General features: G+C 41.2%; 1 protein-coding gene across 3 annotated transcripts in view; it reads left to right on the forward strand.

Annotated features, from left to right (window-relative positions):
• The window catches only part of LOC110087295 (protein argonaute-3), a 31,570-nt gene continuing 15,942 nt past the window's right edge, over nucleotides 1–15,628 (forward strand). For 2 of the 3 annotated variants that reach the window (XM_020808856.3, XM_078380065.1), the window contains exons 1-5: nucleotides 1–152; nucleotides 7,194–7,365; nucleotides 9,767–9,887; nucleotides 11,900–12,108; nucleotides 13,497–13,633. In XM_020808856.3, the coding sequence (XP_020664515.1) occupies nucleotides 134–152; nucleotides 7,194–7,365; nucleotides 9,767–9,887; nucleotides 11,900–12,108; nucleotides 13,497–13,633 (658 nt within the window). In that variant the 5' untranslated portion in view covers nucleotides 1–133. Of the gene's footprint in view, nucleotides 153–7,193; nucleotides 7,366–8,471; nucleotides 8,612–9,766; nucleotides 9,888–11,899; nucleotides 12,109–13,496; nucleotides 13,634–15,628 lie in introns of those variants that run through there. The other variant, XM_020808858.3, reaches the window with a different exon arrangement.

A 15,628-nucleotide genomic window follows, 5' to 3' on the forward strand; every position in this document is an offset into this window, starting at 1 on the left:
AGAAGAAGAAGAGGAGCCGCCGCCAACGCCGCCTCCTCCTCCTCAGGCCCGGCCGGTCCGGCGCCCGAGAAGAGCCAGGCCTGCCCCGCTCCCCCCCGCCGTCGCCTCAGAGCGGCCCCGCCGAGCTCCATGAATGGAAACCAGCAGCCCAGGTGAGGCGCGGGAGGGACTCCGGGGTTGGGATCCCGAGCGGAGCCGCAGGTCCTGGGCGGGAAGGCCCGGGAGAAAAAGAGAAGGAGGAAAGGAGGAGGACCTTTCCCCGTCGTGGCCCATCCCCCGCCGGGCAGGATCAGGCCCAACGGTCGCCCCCTCAGCCTGTCCCTCTCTCCCTCCCTCCCTCGAACCAGGATTTGGGGCTGCGCCGCCCCGGAGTGCGAAGGCTGCCCGGGGGTCGCCCTGAAGCCCCCTCGGGTCTGAGGTGGGGAACAATCCGGGAGTCCGCCTGGAAGGAATGGCTGGGCTGGTGGGGGGGGGGGAAGGATGGAGCTGTGAGGCAGGGTGGTCCTGTCGGCTTCTGGAGAGTTGAGCCCTTTGGCCGGGGGGGGGGGGGGGGTGGGTTGGAAGCCGAGGCTGCTGGTTGCCAGGACGAATTCAGTCGCTTGTCTCCTTAACTCTTGGGTTTGATTGGCTTCGAAGCCCTCTATATTTTAATTACTGTCTTTGTTTTCATTGATAGGGCCGCCTCTCTCCTGCCTTGCACTAGGATGCCTCTCTCTCTCTCTGCCCTGATCCTTCCGCTTCTTTAAAGGAGGAGCCCCATTCATTTGAATCAGGCTATCCTGAAAGTGCTTCGGATGCTTCTAGGGTTTCAGTGGAGCTTATGGGAGTCCGGCGTTGTACCTGTATGTGTGTGTTTTGTGGGATTCATAGGATCCGTTGGGGAGCTCGGGGTTCTTAACTCTGTAGTACAACCTTCATGTTCTCTCTCACACACCCCTTGTGTGTGTGTGTGTGTGTTGTGTTTCAATAGAAGGGTCATAAGATCTGTTTGGGGCTGCCTGCATCCTGGAAGATCTGAGATAGCATAATGCCTTATTGTTCTGCCATGGGAACTCAGATGCTTGTGGGAGAAGCAGTGCTCTAGATGTAGAGTAGAAAGTTGAAAATGGAAGTTTCGTATGTGGTGAGTGAGTCTACTTTCTCTTCCTAGAAAATTAGAAAGAAGTTGGATCCTGAGTGGAATTACTATCCCAGTGGGTCTATACATTCAGTGTTTGTTTTCACAGCTAACCCTGTGAGTTTTGAACACTGAACTACTTTATGTGTTTTTCAGGTAGCTCTTTGTTTGATTCACAATAGCTTCATTTAACACTCGGACCTGCTAAACAACAAGAGCAAGTATCTTAATATTAAGGAGGAACTCTGGAAGACTAAGTATAAGCTTGAGGTGTTAAAACTATTCTCATTTCCTCCACTGGCCCAAATGCCAGTTCTGATTGTACAAGTTGAGAGACTGAAGATGAAAGTGCATCAGTGCTGGAATTGGGTGGTGGTAATTTTCATGTAGCAAGAATGGAGTTTCCTACCTCCTCTTCCCCTGGTGAGTGGTGTCAGTTTCTTTGCAAGTGGGACAGAGTGAGTATGTTCTCCTCTGCTTACATATCTGTTGTTTCTCAGAACAACTCAATTGTTGCAGGCCGATGTATGCATTTGAGCCATGTTGTGCTTAGAATAATATTTCTCAAAAACTGGCAGTGTGTTGTTGTTGTTTAGTTAAGTCGTGTCCGACTCTTCCAGCTATCTTGTCCTCTGTTGTCCCCTCATACTGCAGTGCCTTATAAGAATGTAAAACCAACAGAGTATGCACGTAGTAACAGAAGTAAGAGGAGGAATGTGATGAAGAGGAAGCCACTGAGGAAACATAGCAAGTTTAGTAGAACATGTTTCATGAGCCTTTAGGATGTTTACAGCTTGAGCTGTCATGCATGGATCTAGCTTAGGAAGCAGACTTCTGATTTTAACTTTCTGACGACTTTTGTGAGTCACTGATAAAATTACATGTTTCCAGTAATCCTGCCTTTTAAAATAATTTATTTTATTCTGATGAACTGTAAAGCTTCAGACACAAATGTCTGGACAACATTTATTAAAGTCCTGTGTGAAATAGTATATAAGTAATAAGAAAATATACACACAAGTAACTCTTAGTTGTCAGTTCTCTGTTTCTCATTGTGCCATATCCTTGCACAGAACAGGTAGTTAGGATGCTGTAGAATTTGAAGCTGTTGCTCTGGTATCAGATACAGTAGTAAGGAAGAACCTGTGGTTCAGGCGGTGGCATATCACATTAAAATTTCAGTGTGTGCATTTGACAAGCAGTAAAAAAAGAGAACAGTTCATTTTTCTTTACTATTTTCTTTGTTCTGTGAAACATTTAGTTACAAATTTGAAGTTTTCTGCTAAATTTGCCTTCCCATTTTTTGTGCCATCATGTTTTCAATGGGACAACACATGGCTGAAAATCAGAGGTGTGCACATAAGCGTGAAATTATCCCTGAACTGAGATGTATAATTTCTGGAAATTTTGAAGCCATATAAAATGGGTTTGGAAATTTTTCCGGGGTTTTTCCAGGCCTTCCTATCTCTATCCCTGAAAGTCTGGAACAAGAGTCTGTAAAAGATGTTTTTTGGACTGTAAGTCTAAACCCTGAATCAGCATGTTGTAGTCCAGAGAAGTGATTTCCTTAAATTCTGGTCTGGATACCCCTGATGTCCTTTTGTGCTCATTGGCTAAGTTCCGGGGTATATGAAAACAAGAGATTGTGTTCTGTATCAATCCTGTAGTCAGCCCTTTGCCTAAGATAAACAGTTAGCCAGACCCATGTCTGTGGTGAAAGATGCAAAATATATCAGTGGGCTGGTTGTCTTTTACTTGGCTTCTATGCTGTACATGGAAAAGGTTTTTTCTTATTCATTAATGTGTGTTTAAAAATTTTTGCTGCTGTAGGCGGACGGCATCATAGTCTGATATCAACCACATAGTGGTTTACTTTTTTAAAAAGAAAGAAATTGATTGCAGTTGTGCCCTTCATGTGTTCCTTGATGGAATTTAAGATGGTGTGCATAGGTTTGTGAGACAATCATCCATCCAAGCACTAACCAGATTTGTTAAATTTCAGTGAGATTGCTGTTTCATGTTCCTCTGGACCATACAATTTTATTCACTAAAAAAACTAAACTGCTGGCATCTGTCAGTTTTATTATTTCTCTTTTTAGTCTCTAGTTCACAGTGGGTAGAGCACAGAAACTGTAAAAGCAGTTAAAAACAGCAATTGGGAGGCATATTTAGCCTTGTAATACAGGATTTTTTTGTATTATCTTTTTTGAACCTTCCAAAATGTATGCCTTTAAAAGCAGTGTCTCTCCAGGTCAATTCATGGAGTAAAACTGTAAAAACAAACAAAATTTAAAAGAACCACAATCCCATGACAGCAGAAAAAGGTTTTGTTTTTTTAAATTCTATTAAAAATGCCTGAAAATTCTTAGTTTTTAATTCAGGTTTGAAAGCCATCACTGGGACCCATGTGTACATTCTGGAATGGGCATTCCACAGGGATGGTACCACTGCAGAGAAGCCCCCATTCTTGTTCTTGGCAACCTTTCTTACCATTGGCTAAGATAGGTGGCAAAGTTGTATAGTGCTTTCAGTGTTGAATCTCTTAAATGCATATTCGTCAACTTGGAAAAGTGGAAGGGAGTAGGGAAAGAGGTGCACCTGGAATGAGAAGGGTTCACTCAGTAAAAGAAGCCATAGCCTTTAATTTTCAAGAATGGCTCCGGAGATCACGTTTGGTGAGCCACTATTCAAACCTAGCAGAGAGGATTGTTGTCCCGCCTCCTTCCAGAAGTGGCAAGCCAAACGCAATCTTCAGAGCTATTGGAAGGATCCATGGTGCCTGTGGTGGATCAATGAGTGGACCGTCCAGCCCCATGGGGCTGGACCCTTGTTATGTCCTCCTTTGCGGAGGACATAACAATATATCTCTACTAGATATATTGAATATAGTGACTTGGTCCATCACATACTGAATTTTGAGGCAATACCACAAGTGAGTGTGGTCACGTCACTTGGAAGTGTGTCAGCGGTTTAAAAAAAATTGCAGGCCTTGGAACCCTCATGTTCACCAGGGCTGGCATGTGTGTTTGTGGGCAGCTTCCCTTTCCCCAGCTGCCTGTCTCATGTAAATCACCCTTCCTGTGCCGCTATTAGGGGAAATGTTTCCATTTTTAGTGACTTAGGTTCCCCGCTACCACCAGCAGCAAGGCTAATAACAACACTGTGGTGTGGTTCCTGATCACACTCAGGGTCATGGCTGGAGAAAAAAATGATTAAACCTCTTAGTCACTGGATTTATTGGGGTCCTCATGAAAAAGATAGGACTCTCATACCTTCTTTAAAGCAAACAAACAAACAGTTGACACATACCTTGTCACAGATAGGCTGACCTTTCCTGTTAAAATGCAGGCCGATTATTCTCTTGAGGGAAGGCTGTGCATTTCAACCATTCGCTTGACTAGGTCTGTACACTGATAGGATTTGATCAGGAAAGCAAGTTCCGTTTGTTCTGCAGGTTTATGCAAGTTGATTAGGAACTCAGCCTAGGGATACTCCTGCCACTGATGTGATGTCTTGGGTGTGTTTTTTGACTACAGTTCTAGAGCCTAGTTCAAAGATTAGTCCAACCCTCTATAGTAAGGCGTGTTTCTCCATGCATCAGTCCACCTCTACACCATACATAAAGATTCCAGCACCAACTGCCCCTCTATCCAGCTTGTTCATCAGTAGGAGTAATCAGAGGTGAGCAAGGATTATCATGCTTAAAGTGCCAAGTCAAGTAAGAGTGTAGCAATTTCGAAAACTCAAGCAAATCAACCCAGTGGCAACCCAGCTTATAAAGAAGGCGAGAAAATTTCCAGGAATTATTTTTCTTTGCAAATACAGCTGTTTTTGAGTCCTTGACTTTTACAGTTTTTGATAATCTTGGTGTGTGAGTAAATCATCATTGTTTCCAGGCAGAATCATGATGCAAAAGCATTTTCTCACATGACATGATACTGGTCTTAACTAATGGTGTGTATTCTGTAAGCTCTTCGCAAAGTAGCTTGAATACAATTGTTTAAATCTTGGGCACAACACATTTCAGTGTTGGGAATGAGAAATATAATTCTGTCTTCTTCCGTTTGGTATTCTCTCTGCACATATGTGATACTGTTGACAGCTGAAGTTGGTAGGTGGGAATATAATACAACCTCTGTCACTGAGTAGGAGTAAGAAAAGATTGGAAAGCAGTTGACTTCATTATGTCTCTTAAGTAATGATGCTTGTCGTCTGAGTCATTCCAGAACTTCGGAGTACTTCTCAGTGTATATTTTTTTCCTAATCTCTCCCTTTTTGTTTAGGACAAACAAAGACAGTGAAATGTGATTGTCAGTACTTGTCTATGTTTTGTGCAGATACGTTTACCAAAAGTGCAAACAAAATATTGGAAACAAAAAAAGAACAGCACAAAGTGTTCAGGTCCTTTAGCTTTTTTTATGCATAGTGAGAAGAATGTGTTCTCCTGTTGCTTTGATAGTATTTCCTTTCCTCACATTAACTGCTTAAACCACTGAAATTCACCAGCATTAATGATGATATATCTCATTTGGACCTCCTCAGTTTTAGCTGGAACACTTCATATCTGGTTTACTTATTCTCCTTCTTCATTGGATGCAAATGGGCAAATTCCTTCTCCTACAAAAACAAGTGTTGGCTAGAATGTAGTAATTCTTTTTCTTCTCGTTGGTGACTGACGATAATTTGTGAAACCATTTCATGCCCAGTTTGCTTTGAGAAACTAGAGGGGTTGGATCCAGTGGTAACTCATCCATGAACAGAACTTGTAACATAAATAGAACAGTTGAATACAGCATGGTTTCCCCATTCACAGAAGTAAAAACATGGCTAGCTTGAAACAAATAGTGAGTCCCCTGCCAAACAATCAATACAGTCTTTATATCTGAGCACTCGGGTTTCTGTGGTAAGCTAGAAAAATGTGGAGCTGGTGTCAGTCTTTACTTCAGCAAAACAGAATAATGGATTTTGGTATTGCACTAACCCTGCATGTTTGTTCTGGCCATACCTGGTGGTCAGAAGAAGTAGAATCCTCACTGGAGTACAGTCTCATGGAAAATTCTCTTCCAATGGCAGCAGAATTTTTCCAAAGCAACTTGTTTTGATGTTCCCAGTAGCAGATACAAAATAGAAGTGTTTAGTCCATTTGTATTACTAGGGTGGTAGTGCTGTTGTGGCACTCAGGTTTAAGGATTGAAAACTGTCAGTAGAAGATGACTTATCCACAAAAATCTATGTTCGGTAGTGGAGGCTTAATCCAGAATACTAAAACCAAGACTTTCCCATTTGTAGAGGCCTCAAAGTTCAATACTTTTCTGATCCTTGCTGAATGTGTATTCTGATTCAGTTTGTATATTAATCAGAGAGCAGTAATTTAAAGCTAATCACTTTAAGAAGCAAAAGGACAACAGAGATGCAGAATGAACTTGGGAAGGGCTTAAGCTGCACTAATTTTGATTTAAGCACAAGGATGGGGATGAGAAAGTGTTTGAGAGAATATAGTGAGGGGAAAAGAGAAACAGGCTATCTGTTGGCTTTCTAACCCTAGGATATCATTTGATGTAGGAGCCAGTGCAGAAGAACTGAAAGAACATGAGTGCTGTAATACCATCAAGGCTCGTTCCCCATCCTGTGTTGTAAGAAGCTCTCCAGTTCTTTCTGTGTGGAAGAGGGTGATTTTGGTGCTTTTCCTCCTCCTGTCATCACCTTCTCACTTCCTGAGAGCAGCTGATTTTCAGCCAACTTGTGCACAGTGCCTGATTTCAGGGATCTTTGGGATTGAGGCATTGTGAAAGGTGCAGCCAAGGGGAGTATTTTCGACTATCCTTCCCACAAGCTCTTGGTCCTGAAGGCCCTCAAAGCCAGCCATTAGCGACACAGTCAGCTGAGAAGAGGTCCTGCTGTGGAGGTGGACAGGTGGTGATTTACATGCACAGAGTGGGCCAATAGGATACAGTACTAGCCAAGCTTTTTCCATGACATATGGGCTTCATAGGTGTTTTATGCAATGTATCTATAGCAATTGAACATGATATCACTTCCCTGTTTGTGTCTCTAAATTGCGCTTCTATTTTGGCAGGACCCGTTGGGGCTCAGCCCCTGCTCATGGTGCCCAGACGACCTGGCTATGGCACCATGGGCAAACCTATTAAACTGCTGGCCAATTGCTTCCAAGTTGAAATCCCAAAGATTGACGTCTACCTCTATGAGGTAGATATTAAGCCAGATAAGTGTCCTCGGAGAGTGAACAGGTAAGCCCGAATGGTTGCTATTACTCCATCTATTTGATACTTAAAGTACCTTTTCATCTGGATTATTGCATCTGGAAATGATAATATTGGATAAGATACTAAGCCAAAGAGCCATTTGTGGACAGAATATGTATTCTTTCAGATGGAAACTCCAAACTCATTAAATAAGTATATTAAGTATCCATTGTGAAAGTTATGTATTTGTTATAAAGGTGGTATCTGGTGTAAGTTATTATTCTTAGAGGCAAGTAGCATGCTAAATAGGGAATACCTGGAATTTAATCTGAAAATAAAACAGTCTTTTAAGAATTAGCATTTCAGTGTGAATCTAAAACTATCTCTACCAACAACAGTCTTTTATACCTAAATTTTTACAACAGGCCTCTAAGTGATCTCGTTTCCTTCTGCTTTGGCTATTATATCTGTGTTGGGTATTGTAATATTATGTCTGGCTTTATTAAGTTCATAAGCAGGGTCCTTTATTTCTGAGGATTGTGGCTCTGTGGGGAGAAAATCAAGTGGTCTCATATTAGTTCTGGTTTGTGTCTGTCTGTGAACTGCAGTTTATAAAATCAATGACCCTAAGCTAGTTCTTCATAGGGGAGTGTAGTCAGTTTCTTAGATTAAATGTATTTAACACACTTAAACCTAAATCTTCCTTCTGCTTCTGGTGTGAAAGATAATCCCACCATCTCCTCTTTCAACATACTATTGAAATGGTATTTAAAATATGGCAATGCAAACAGATACTCTCCTATCTTCATCATTTCCCTAACTAATAGGAAAAAATATTAAGAAAAGCCTGTTTCATGCAGTGCTTTAGTTTATTTTCCATTTATTTATTCTGATCCTTGTAGTCAAACTGGCTACATGTTACAGACATCAGTACCTTTACTCACATGGAATGGAAGTTTGTGCATCCAGATAAGCAAGAACTCTTTTCTGATCAACTGGGTTGACAAGAGGTCACAAAGGTGACTGCCCCTGAACTTGCAAGGAAGTCAAGTAATTCTTAAAAGTCCTTAAGGATGGGGCTGTTTTAATACCAGATCGTTTGAGATACCAGGTTTGTTGGTAGTTCATACAACATGTGTTTGTTCACGTAGAAAGCAAACTAATCTCATGTAACTGACTGGAAAGGCAGATGACTTCCGCTGTAGCCCTTGTAGGCTCTACAACCGTCATTTGCTGTGAACTCATGTTTTTGGAACCAGCTGACTTCATACCTGCTAAAGAGTTTCATCAGGTAGCGTTTGCATGTTGGGTTCAGAAAGCAATTTGCAACTGTGGCATAACTTTGATTATCAGAATAATATGAATTGAATGCCACAAGCCAGTTGGCAGGTGAGGTGCTCATTTGGGCACCAGCAAAAGCTCGTGGAGGCTCTTTAAGCATAAATCTTATGCAGACCTTATTGTGTAGTAGTCAGTGTGTGATGCGACTACGGCGTGGATGACTGCTCTGTTAAATCTTGGGGGTGCTATTTGAGTCTTCATTATTTTGTTGCAATAGATTAATATGGGTACCGCTTTGGAAAATGTTAGGTTAGTTATAGTGTTTGTGACGGTAGAAGTGATTGCATGAACATTGCTACTGTTGTAATCGGGTTTTTTTAATTTTGGTCTGTGCATGCTGTTACTGGGAAAATCTTCATGATGCAAGCTATGTGGTTTCTCTTTTTCTTTTGTTGCAGTAACATGACAATAAAATTTGATGAAAATAAGCTATTTCTCCTATGTAGACCTTATTTTCCGTGGTATTAGAGAACAGTGACTCACAGTAGCATAAGATGCAGCTGCAAGGCCTCCGAAGATATTTTTTGTGATGATGTTACTAGGGTCTGTCACATCCGGTTGAAATAGCAGCGAGTGCTTACTGGCTAGTCTAAATAACAGGAATGTCCACTGTTTTGCACAAGCGAATAAAGAGACGGTTGGAAAGTACTGGGAGGTGGTATGTCTCTTGCAGCATTTGAACACATACTGCAAGTTATTTGCTAGTTGAGTTTCTTTTTTAAATTAACAGTTGGTACTGTGGAAACAACTGTTCTCCCAACATTTGCACATCCAGCCTTTATTTTATATTAACTGTTCAGTTACAGATTTCAGGGGTGATTCCTTGTGCTAATTGGTGATTAGGCAGCTCTGTAACCATCGGGGAAATATTAAATCAGCATTCCCTCTCCTGGTACCCCCAGAAGTATTTGACTAACTCCAATAATCATATGCTGGTGGCTATGCTATTTGATGATGGTGTGAGTTGTTATCTAGCCCCTCTGGAAGACAATATTTAGGGAAGGTTGAGCTGAACAATCTTGAAATGTAACAGATTTTTAAACTTGATTTTTTCCTATTTAAGCCATGCTGTTTAAATTCAAACAAACTTTTGTTGTTTTCTTAGGGAAGTGGTAGATTCAATGGTGCAGCATTTTAAAGTGACAATATTTGGGGACCGTAGACCGGTTTATGATGGTAAAAGAAGCCTTTATACAGCCAACCCACTCCCTGTGGCAACAACTGGGGTAATGTCCTTTTGTCTTTGCTGAAGGTCTAATTGTTTATAAGCTAAAGGAATTCCTTTCCTAGGATGTTTGTCAATTTATGTCAATACTGTTTAATCTGATGGCTGTTCATGGTACTTTACAAAGCAAGTTTAGAAGAAAAGATCCCTTCCTAGAAGAGTTTGCAATCTAAGACTTCAGTTCTCTCTACTCAGAATAGCCAAGAGTGAAATGAGTTGATGTTCAATCAGCTGAAGTTGTGCTGAATCCATATTCCTTCCAGTTTAGGGATTCTGGAAATTATCTTCGATTCCTCTTACACTGGCCTAACTTTGAGGCATGGATGTTTCATTTGCCTAGAGGGAGTTTAGATCCATGATAAATCAACTCCTCCTTTGTGCTCCTCTTCGTCTACCCCTTCTCTGCGCACACATTTTAGTTAGTAAGCCAAGCAGTTCTGCTGGCATCTAGGTCTTTCAGCAGACCTCTGAAATCAGCCAGAAGATGATCCTGCAAGCAGAAGGCACTTTTGCCATCCAAAGTGGCTTGTCTTTGATCTTAACCCTGTGTAGCCAGTGCATCTTTGAGTTAGGATTGCATTTCCAGGGCTGCTGGAGACCTAGGAGGATAAGTGATTGGGGGTAGGGTGGAAGAAGCACAGTAAATGAGATAAAGCTGCATAAATGTAGTTCAGCTCATTTTACTCTAGGCTAAGAATTAAAGGGTTCGGTATGTTTATAAGGAGAACAGGACAGTTACCTGGCCACGTTCTTAGAATTCAAATGATTAGTCTAGTGTGCATGAGCCACTAACACATACAGTAGAAATCACATGGAACTTTCTGTAAAATTTGTTCAGTGTGCATGGTTGATGTAGCCCTTTCAATGTGTGTGGGTTCTGGCATGCTGGCTGAATCATGTCTTCTAACTAAGTTTGGTGATTGATGGAATGTATGAGTACATTTCATTAAAAAAAATCAGCCACACTGGAGGAATGGAATGAGGACTGTGGGATGATGGAGTTATTCCTGTCCAGACCAAAAGTGTTTTCCCAGAGTGTCTGTTTCCCAAGGTAGACGTTGCCTTTAGCACCACCAACAGTTTGATTCTCTGAACACGCCAGGACTTCGCAGTGGGCAGTTTCTGTTAGGTATTGCCATTGACAAGCAACACATCTAATCTCACTCTGCACACTGTCATCCTAATTGCTCCAACCCATTTGCTATTTAAATACAACCACAGGCATAGATTAAATGTAACCACACATTTCATGCATTGACTAGTGTGGTCCTAAGAGGTGGGATGAATATGTTTAAAGATTTTCATGTTTGCAGTTGTGCCAAATCTCCAGTGCAGAATCTAGAAGTGTTCACACTTAGTTTAAATTTTCTGACGGGAGATGGAGGGGTAGCTGACTACATCCGTTTTGTTAATCAAAACATTGAAGGCAGAACATTTGGATTTGACTGTAGGAATCTTTAGGTAATGGCTTCTCGGTGGCTTTTGTTCATGCCCGTTGGTTGATCTGCTCTTTGGATGTGCTAGTGCTTGTTTTAGAACCCATGGTGTGAAATATGAGCAAAATTACTGAGCTGTGCAGGGCTGTTTTCACACTAAGGTGTGACCATAAAGAGGTCAAACATTTGATGATAAATTGCCTGTCAACACATCTTCATTTTAATAAAACAATGTGATCTCTTTTGATAGTTGTTGATAAACAAAGCCATCTTTTCTGTAAGACCAACTGTGCAAGAAAATCACACGCAAGGTGTGAGAATACAAAGAGTTCAAAATTTGAGGAACAGAATTTTTAGAGTAAAACTCCACGTTCAGTCTCACTTAAAATTCAAGACATAAACGTTGGACCTTGTGTTGTTTTTTATTACCTTTTGCCATTGGTTGAACTTAACCTGCAGTGCAATTTCATTGTCATTCATGTAGTTGTCCAATTTCTAAATCTGTATGTACATTTTTAGGCTGACTTTTGGATTCTTCTTTTCTGGGTGTTGTCCTGTGGCTTTTCCCTCCGAACAGGTTGATTTGGATGTAACATTGCCGGGTGAAGGAGGCAAAGATCGTCCCTTCAAGGTGTCAATAAAGTTTGTTTCCCGGGTGAGCTGGCACTTGCTGCATGAGGTGCTTACAGGACGGACTTTACCTGAGCCTCTGGAATTAGACAAGCCAATCAGCACTAACCCTGTACATGCCGTCGATGTGGTGCTACGACATTTACCCTCCATGAAGTAGGTTATCTGTTGTGCTTGGAACACATTCTCTTGACAGCAGCAATGGGGGGGGGGGGGCGCGAGAAAATATTTCCGTGCTTAATTTTTCAGCAGAGAATATTCCATTTCTTTTTTAAAAAAATCCTGTTGCTTTATGAAATGTATTTTGATGCCAGATTGCCTCCGTGTGGAATGAACCTAAGCAGTGCAAGTGACTTTACAGTCACTGACCATAAACTGAGGTGCAGTTATGATCTCCGTGAGAGTGTTAGAAGTTGGTTGTGGGTTAGCACACTGTCATTTCAGCGTGCTCATAAGGCAGACTGAAATGACAGCCACTGTCCTATTCATAAGGGTGGAGCACTCTGCTATTCTCAAGCAATCTTTGAGTTTGTATTGTCTAGTCCTTATAGGAACTGTATTAATTTATGTTTTATATTTTTTTGTTGTACATCACCCATAGTAGCGGTTTCCTAGACGGGTGATAGACAGTATAAATTTAATGAACGGCTGGATTGTGATATGCAGAGTGACCGATTGGAAACCATGAGACTTTCACTTTCATAAGTGGGTGGTGTGTAATCTCTTGCCATTTGGCATATCTCGCTGACTTCATATGCAGTGAGGCTGTAGTGCTAGCCGACAAGAGTGGTAGAATTCTGGTCAATGATGTCAAAGCCACTCTTGTGAGACATGGATTTCAGAGGTGAAAATGAAACTTCAGGATGAGTCAGAGTCTGAGGCACAAAAACAAGCGCTCAGTTTGAATTCATCGTCTGCTGTGAAGCTTTTAGGTGGCTTGAGGCAAGTCACCTCTCTCTGCATTTCAGTCATCCAAGTGCTGGGAAAATAAACGACATGTTTTATGAGGCTGTATGTCTGAGTGTAAGAACGTATGTCAAGGACTGAAAACGCTAAGCTACAAACAAGCAGCTACAAATATATTCTAAGTGGTATTAAAATGGGTTTCAAAACCACTAAACTAGAAATGCTGGTTGTTCCTAGTCCCTGCTTTTAAGAAACTGGTCAGCTTCTAAGGAATTTGAACACTGTGTTCCTTTTGTATTAAAAGCTGGATCTTATAATAAGTGGGTTCCCTTCTTTTTTATCAGGTTTGTATGGTTGAGAGCAAAGTGATAGTTGAAAAGAAAGGGTGACAAAGCCCGGAAATGACTCTCCATTGGGCCCTGTTGGGTGCATGACCTGCTTGTGTGCCTCTTAAACGAATGTATTGTCCTCAGATGAGGTGTAGGGTGCATGGAATCCTTCACTTCACACAGCAAAAATACTTTGAGCTTACATTGTATACCAGAATGTTTTTGGTAGGCTTGGAGACCCCCTTTTGCAAGAGAATATTTATCTGTGCAGACAGAAGTAGCGTTACTTGACTTCTTTTTTAAACATAGGTATACCCCTGTAGGCCGCTCCTTTTTCTCTGCTCCAGAAGGCTATGATCATCCCCTGGGAGGCGGCAGGGAAGTCTGGTTTGGATTTCATCAATCTGTTAGACCTGCAATGTGGAAAATGATGCTAAATATTGATGGTAAGCAAAAAGTTCCACACAGAGGGCATGCGCCAGAATGCTGTAATGTACCAATAATGGCAGTTGTATTCGAGTGAAATAGTGTGTGTGTAAAATTCATTGTAGCAATTTTTTTTATTTAATCAGAATAGATTTCCCGCAAGTGTCCGTGTTTTTTAAAAATCTATTTTTTCCTTCCCATCCCACACAGTAAACAGGTTTGCAATATTGCAAATATTCTCTCCTCACTTTCTCTCTCAGACACAAACCTTTTTGAATGTGCAAACAAAGCTAAGCCCATCAACTTTCAGTCTACACACTATCTAGCCTCAAGATGGTAAATATCAAGGATGCATAAGTAGAGGCAGAAGAAGAATTTGCAACTGAATTTGGAGAGGTGGAAGCAAGGGAAGATGGGAATTTAAATCATTGCAGTTCTAAGCCCTGCTAATCTCATCCAGTCTGCAAGTCTTGCTCACTTCACTTTCCCAAGCTGATCTTTAAACCAATCCTGATGACCCTTCCTTAAATCAGGAGTGGAATGTCTTCACTTGAGTACCTCTTTTACTGTAACAGTTGTGGTCAATCAGTCTTGCTCAAGTAAAGAAAGCAAGGATATATTCCAGGGGTATTATAAAAGCGAAGATGGAATTTCCCACTCTGAATAGATCCTAATGATATACTTGGAACAACTTTAAGGAGTGGATTACTGGAACAAGCCAAGGTTGATGTAGTTCAGCATTTTTTGCAAGACAGTCTTGGGCTCTAAACGGTTGGTCTATGGGACGTTCTGTCCATTTTAAACAAGGTGGACAGCAGTCAACTATATTGGATTTCTGCCTTAGATGTGCTTCTCTTTTGGATATGCAATGACTTGAATTTGACATTCTGTAATTTTTCTCCTTATTCTGATACTCACTTTCACAAAATGACTTCCTTCAATTATATTTGCAGTTTTTATTTAACTAATGCTGATACGTAATAGCAGGGGACGAAAATGAAGAATTTTCAGATTGGCACCACAGACAAAAATATATATGATAAAAGTAACTATGAGTATTGTATGTTAATAGAAGTAAAAGTAGGTTTTACTAAATCAAATCCTTCTTTCCAAGACAGAGTGTCTTTGCATGTCATGCATGACACATGTTGAAGCCAAATGACGTTGGAGTAATTTGATTCAAATATAGGCCCCTGATTTCAGCATGATTGGATGGGGAAGGAGTTCTAACAACAGAGATATTTGCAATGCTCATAATTCTTAACAGTAATATCCTTTTCCTCACCCCAGTCTCTGACCTGAAACATTTACTTCTTAACCTGTTGCTCTGAATAAACAAAAGTACAGTAAACACAGCAAAAAAACAGGCTGGTTGATACTTAGTTGATGAAATGCTTATGGGGAACATTTTGTTTGAGGAATTAAACCATGGCACAGACAACATACCCCTAGTTTGAAGATGAAATACTGTATGCAAGAGGTCTTCTAAAACAGTTAACTATTGCCCATCTTATGCTAGGTACTTATGAGATCTTTTCTAATTGGTTTTGACATGGTTACTGTGGTGACAAACTGCAGCAGATGGGGGGGGGGTTTAGTGGGTGTGCAACTATTTGTACTCATTCAGTGAAGCTGTATCTGTAGGCATTGACTAACATGCGTCATGTGAAGTTGGCCGGCTCCTGGTGGTGACGCATGTCTGAAGAATGTTTTGTTGCATTTGTATGGGGACATTCTGTTTGGTGCACTTGAGGCCTGGGAACCTCAGAAACGCCTCATTAACTGTTTCACAGTCTAGTAATCCTGCTGTATGGAAAGCACTTGAAACGTATTGCTTTCCTGCCGTGCATTCAGCTAGGGCTGGAAAAAACTGGGGACAAAATTCATCATTACTAAGTTGAATCATTTATTACCTACCAAGCCTTCAAATACCTGTAAATACTGCTCAAGCACCTGTCTGTGCAGTGAAATTTGGTTTGGAATGGAAGAGAAAGACAGTTGCATAACAAATAATT

This window comes from Pogona vitticeps, chromosome 9 (assembly GCF_051106095.1).
Source record: "Pogona vitticeps strain Pit_001003342236 chromosome 9, PviZW2.1, whole genome shotgun sequence".
In the NCBI taxonomy this organism is placed as follows: Eukaryota; Metazoa; Chordata; class Lepidosauria; order Squamata; family Agamidae; genus Pogona; species Pogona vitticeps.